Source organism: Saccostrea cucullata, unplaced genomic scaffold, assembly GCF_032062105.1.
Source record: "Saccostrea cucullata isolate Sc308-1 unplaced genomic scaffold, CSIRO_AGI_Scuc_v1 ctg156, whole genome shotgun sequence".
NCBI lineage: Eukaryota > Metazoa > Mollusca > Bivalvia > Ostreida > Ostreidae > Saccostrea > Saccostrea cuccullata.
The window spans coordinates 1-6,099 of NW_026930700.1; the positions used below are offsets into that span (position 1 = coordinate 1).

Genomic DNA, 6,099 nt, shown 5'->3' on the forward strand with positions numbered 1-6,099 from the left:
GAATTCTAAAAGTCAGCTGTGCATTTGAAAGAAGCTGAATAAACGACATCAATAAAGCTTGCTTCTGATGTATAGCTTACTTGAAAACGACCAACGACACACAAAACATGCTTGCGAGTGCAGAAATAATGAAAATTTAGGATTTTCTGAGAATCAGCTAACAAACTAGATACGAACTCGTTGCGAGCAACGAGAGGTCTTCCGTCCGATTCAGGAAAAAAAACTCGAGCTGAAAAGTGATTCAAAATTTTGATCACAAGGATTGAATCCAGGTCGCCAATGTGAATTCGCCTTTTTTTCTCTTTTCTCCCCAACGCGCGAACCATTTAGCTATTGGGAATACTGCTTTAAATATACTAACTTGTGTATACTTTTGCAACAATTCACCTGTCTAAGAATCATAAAAGTCGGGCCACTATATATTCATAATTTCGTGTCAAACGCCACGCGTAAATATTCGCACCTTTTCTTTGTACTGATCTGTTAAAGAAGTGCAATAGCTTCAATGAAATTAATTAAATAAAACATTCTTATCACCTTTATTTTATTTCAGCGTTAGTAAAGTATATTGAACACAATGTATACATTACATATTGTATCTAGCCCAGTAACACTAAAGCAGTGAAACGGAAATTAAGTTTTTTAAGATTGACACTGAATTGCAACGTACTACTACGTGAGAGTCTAAGTAGTTTTTTGCATTTCATGTATCCTTATGTCAGAATGGTTTAATCAAACGCTCAGCTGCCTCCATAAGCCCCTACTCGCTAAATGTCGGAGTTGACAGAGACAGCCGCCATCTTGGGCCCGCTTCAGATTTTCAAATATTAATATCTAGAGTTCAGATTAACCAATATTAAAACAACTTATATAGTAAGCATCAATAGAAGTGTCTCTATTAATTTTCAAAAAATAAATGAAAAATAATGAAAAACAAAGAAAGTTGAAAATTTGGACTTTTTGAATTGGCTTCCGGTAGCGACAGGAAGTACTGACGATGAACGAAAAGTTGCATCCTGGAAAGTATTGATCATCATCTATAAACTCTGAAAGTTTCACATTGATATCATTTACCGTTTTTGAGTTTAATCGTGGACAAAATGTCGTTTTAAAATCAGGAAAATGGTCCAAAACTTAGCACCAGAGAGGAATTTCCAAAAACTGTCTCGGAACTTTCAAGAGTATCTCACAACACATCTTTCCTGAAAATTTCATGTAATTCTATCCAGTAGTTGTCGAGAAATCGTGTCATAAAAGTAATGATAAGAAAAAGAAAAAGTGCAATAACTATAAGGTCTTCCGTTAAGACGGAAGACCTTAACAAATAATAGGTCGGTAAATCTTCTTCGAATTTAAGCTTTCTTATGAATAAAATAGAAGCGGGTAGTTTGAAACCTTTCTAAATGTGAACATAAAAATGATCAATTTTTTTTCTGACATCCTAAATCAATAAGACATTCAGTATTTAATAATAAATTAAATGGTGCCTGTTTTGCGAGGTTACAGATGAAATTGACATCCATTGGAAAACCATTGTCAACTATGGTTTTCCATGGGGTGTCAATTTCAACTGTTACCCTCCAAAACAGGCACCATGCATTTATATAATCTACACTACCCCAGGATGCTTCCACATTCTCTTCGGTCTTAGCTTTTCTGAGCCAGCTAGTGGTTCTTGTAAAGAAGATTTTTAAATGGCCAATGACAGCCCCGTCCTATTTTTGTCTTTTCTTGATTATCTCCCATTGTATGAGGGCTTAGCCTTTTATTTGTACAATACAAACTTCCCTTCATGCAACGAAGTTTTGTATCCATTTTGGTTAAAATTGCTCCAATGGTTCTTGAGAAGTTGAAATGTGAAAAGTTTATACCAACAGACAGAAGGACAGACAGACAGATGGACAACAGGTGATCAGAAAAGCTGACTTGAGCTTGATTTCAGCTCAGGTGAGCTAAAAACCTTTCTCTTTAGCAAAGTCCTGTGTACAGTCTGAAAAAGTAACTTTGAAAACTATACATTATCTCAGTTAACTCCTCACAACAAAAGCATCATGTTCGTGGATAACATTTTTAAAATACCTATAGAAAGATATGCATAGTGAAATAAGTTCTATTGGTGTTTTGTTCTTATGGTATTATTCTACTATTGTTCAAAATTTCATTGAAAACTGTTTGTCAGTAACAAACAAGATATGTTTGTGAAACACCATGCGCCCAGCTGCAACAAAGTTTAACATGGTCATAAGGTCATTAAACTTGATGTCATTTGAAAGAGCTTAATTAATATAGTAAGCATACCAAATATGAAGTCTTTATCTTTCATGGTTCAAAAGTTATGGTGAAGGTTAAAGTTTGCATTAAAAAAGCTATTTATAGCATGTAGGACCCAGTCAAGGTCACAAGGTCATTGACCTTAGTGTCATTTGAAAGAGCTTCATTAGTGGAGTATGCATACTAAATATGAAGTCTTTATCTTTCATGGATCAAAAGTTATGGCAAAGGTTCAAGTTTGCAGACAAACAGACAGACAGGACAAAAACAATATACACCCCGGTTCTATCGATTCTGGGCACATAAAAATATATATCATAGTAAAAGTATTAATGAACAGACGGATGGACTGACAGACAAAATTGCTGATGGACATAATTACATCAACAGTGTGCAGCTTCCTATGTTAAAGGCTACTGCCTTTTGCAGCATACTATTTAATCCCCTACGGATGAAACAGGAGTAGATTGTACAGGCTTTTTCCGAGTATTAAGCGTTAGACTTGCACCCAACGGGTCAACATGTATGATCATAATTATCCCTACTTGACCCCCTTCCAAAAAATTGAAATCTTCTAAAATGAATTTTTCCGTTTTATTACTTACAGGAAACTCCACTACGTAGTCGGAGAACCAGTGGGGGGGACGTCTAATCCTCTGTGATCGTCGAAGTTCCATGATTCTAAAATAATAAAAGCTGAATTATAAATACATAACATTAAGTTATATGTTTCTTGATTTTGAAATATACACATTCTGCAATATACTAGATTAGTAAATGTATTTCCACTGTGTAGGAAGGTAGACAAGTTTTTTTCACGTGCATGATCAATCGTTGAAACATCAAAGTATTCGACAATTTCTATTATTATTACATTTTGTTGACTTTGTATATATAATCATTCAAAATATTATTAAATATTTATATTGATAAAGGTACTTGAAAATAAGCACATGGCATTCTTTAGCATAATTTATATTTCCTGTGCCAACTCTCAATTATTCATAACAGGATATTCTTAGTGCAGTATAAATGCAAAAAAATTACATTTAACAAGTGAAAAAATTTTTTTTTTTTTTAATTTATTTTACGAGATAAACAAGACAAGATAGTACATTTTCAATAGCAAAGCACAACTGTTTAAATCAACATTTAAAATGTTACGTTTACACATTAAAAACATAAGAAAAACTTTAATTTATGTTTAAAAACAGAATCAATGCACTAGTCAGCACTATATCAAAGTCTTTTAGAACAAATCACAAGTTTAAAACACAGAATCAATGCACTAGTCAGCACAATATCACAAAGTCTTTTAGAATATCACTTTCTCAATGAATATCACGTTCAGCAACACAGTCCTGGAAAAAGTTTGTTATGCAGCTCTGGCGACGATCGGCTGATTTCAATTCTTCGGCGGTAATACGCTGCTGAATTTTCTGCAGTGCGGGAAGTAGGTCACTTGTGTTTTCTGTCATCTCTGCCCAGGTCCAGATGAGTTCAACGGCACTTGAAACTGCTTTCATAGGTGGCTTTTTGACTGGTAGTGCCTGTGCGTCTATCATCTTCACCGGCGTCCTCGTGACATAGCCAAAGGATATTTTCTAAAAATCGCAGCGGTAATGGTGGCCTCGGATGTCTCTACGTTGTCATCAACTCCAGCATACTCATCAAGGGGAATTCTCAAGCGGAGGGCAGCCAAGGGGATGTCATCGTCAGGGTCTTCATCTTCGAACACAGCCTCTTCTTCGGGTGCACTGGTGAAGTTGGCATGTCGGAAACAATTTTGAATTGTTTTTTCCGAGACTTTTGCCCAGGCTTGATTAAGCATACGCATAGCGTCAAGGACACTAATAGTGAGCTCTGTCTGATTTTCAATTGCTTTCAGCTGCCTCAGAATGACCAGTTTCCTGTAATGGACTTTCAGGTTTTGAATAATGCCCTGGTCCATTGGCTGAGTTTTCTGGTTGTGTTAGGGGGATGAATAGAGACAATTGAATCCCGTGACTTTGGGATGCGCTGGAAAGTTGTCAACTACCAAGGCAACGTTTCTCCCTTGATAGTGGAATCATTAACTTACAATATATTGTCAAAATGAAGTTATCCAAGCTTTACTGTTCGCTTCGTATGATGTTGGTAAACTTTTCACGTTTTTGAAGCATCTAGCGTTTTTTGCCTTGCCTATGACCAGCAAAGGCAACTTGTCTGAACCAGACATGTTTGCACAAGCGAGCACAGTTAGCCGATCTTTGCTGCTTTTGCCCCCGTGGCAGTCTACACCTTTAAACTCTAAAGTTTTATCAGGTAGTAGACGAAAGAACAAGCCTGTTTCGTCAGCATTGTATATGTCAGAGGGATTGTATTTGTCAAGAAGGGTTTTCAAATTTGAAGACCACTCTGTCATAGCGGTACTCTTTTCATTTACGGAGTTTGACTCCCCACACACACGTTTGAACGTTATAGCATGACGTTCTTTGAATCTATCCAGCCAACCCATGGAGTATTTAAACTCTGTGTCGCCGAGCTGGGTAGCAAATTCCTCAGACTTTGCCATTAGAAGGGGACCGGATACGGGAATGTTCTTATCTCTGGCGGCCTTAAACCATTGTAGGACTGCCTGTTCCGTATTTTCATACGTTGCTTTTCGCATTTTCTTGCGCTGAGGTCCAAAACTGCTTTCTTCATAGGCCAGTTTAATTTTTTCGGCATTTTTTAGCCACGTAGACAGGGTGTTGTGGGGGACTTCGTACTTCTTGGCAATCTCGGCTTTTGACAGCTGACTTCTTTCGACTTCAGTTATAGCTTGAAACTTTGTTTCAATAGAATGGACTTTAAGTTTTCGTTTAACACCACCAGATAATCCAACTATCCCCCCGGGTTTCAGACCGGGTCCTTCATTGGATTGCTTATCTGGCTTGTGTTGAGACATGGTGCATACTGATGGCCTAAACCATGATTTCCTTTTTATAAGTAAAGTCAAAATTTTAATTGTTTAATTTCTTGAATCTATTTTCACTTTGATGTTATCTAAATCACCTTGTAAATTTCTTAGCGTGCATCATTATGTGCATTATGGTTTATGATAAGGTTTGTGTGTTTACATTAATATAATCATGTATGCATTTTCATTAAGTACCCAAGCTGTTAGGGTCAATTATCGTGTCATCGATGTCTGAATACGCTTGGGATTAATTGATTTTGAATAAACATGGACAAGAGTCTAATTAAAAAATAAATGGCTTACATGTAGAAGGTGTGAAAATCTGACAGCGTCAAGATTCACGGGGTTATCCGTGCGCGACGAGCGACCATTCTGGGCACTGTTATGTTCACTGAAGCGGAAAATTGCCCTGACATCGACATAAACCAGGTAAATTTTGCTACTGGGACTTGAAATATACGTCGAGATAAGCGGGGTTGTCGAGATTACCGAAGTCGACATATCAGAGTTTTTTTTAATCATTTATATAGGAAATACGGCCGGGACCGCGGACATACGTCGACATATCCCAGGTTGTCGACATATCCGATGTCGAGATACCGAAGTTTACCTGTACATAACATTAAGTTATATGTTTCTTGATTTTGAAATATACACATTCTGCACCTATATACTAAATTAGTAAATGTATAGACAATATGTCTTCAAGACCATTACATACAAAAATGTTATAAATACATAATGAATTGTCAATATTTAAGTGTGGCAGACCACTCATACTGCAAAATAACATTATTGCTTGTATGAGGGTTGTCCAGTAAAATCTTTTTACCCTGCATTCTTGATTATACACTGTAGGAGTCTCTACCCTGTGTTCAAGAATAATA

General features: G+C 36.6%; 1 protein-coding gene across 1 annotated transcript; it reads right to left on the reverse strand.

Annotated features, from left to right (window-relative positions):
* Positions 1–3,416: 3,416 nt before the first annotated feature.
* LOC134229660 (tigger transposable element-derived protein 4-like) lies at positions 3,417–5,821 on the reverse strand. The gene is made up of 2 exons (XM_062711425.1): positions 4,508–5,821; positions 3,417–3,749 (listed from the first exon to the last, which is right to left on the reverse strand). The coding sequence occupies exons 1-2, from the start codon at positions 5,198–5,200 to the stop codon at positions 3,603–3,605; spliced, it is 840 nt and encodes a 279-aa protein (XP_062567409.1). The 5' UTR covers positions 5,201–5,821; the 3' UTR covers positions 3,417–3,602.
* Between the last annotated feature and the right edge of the window lie 278 nt (positions 5,822–6,099).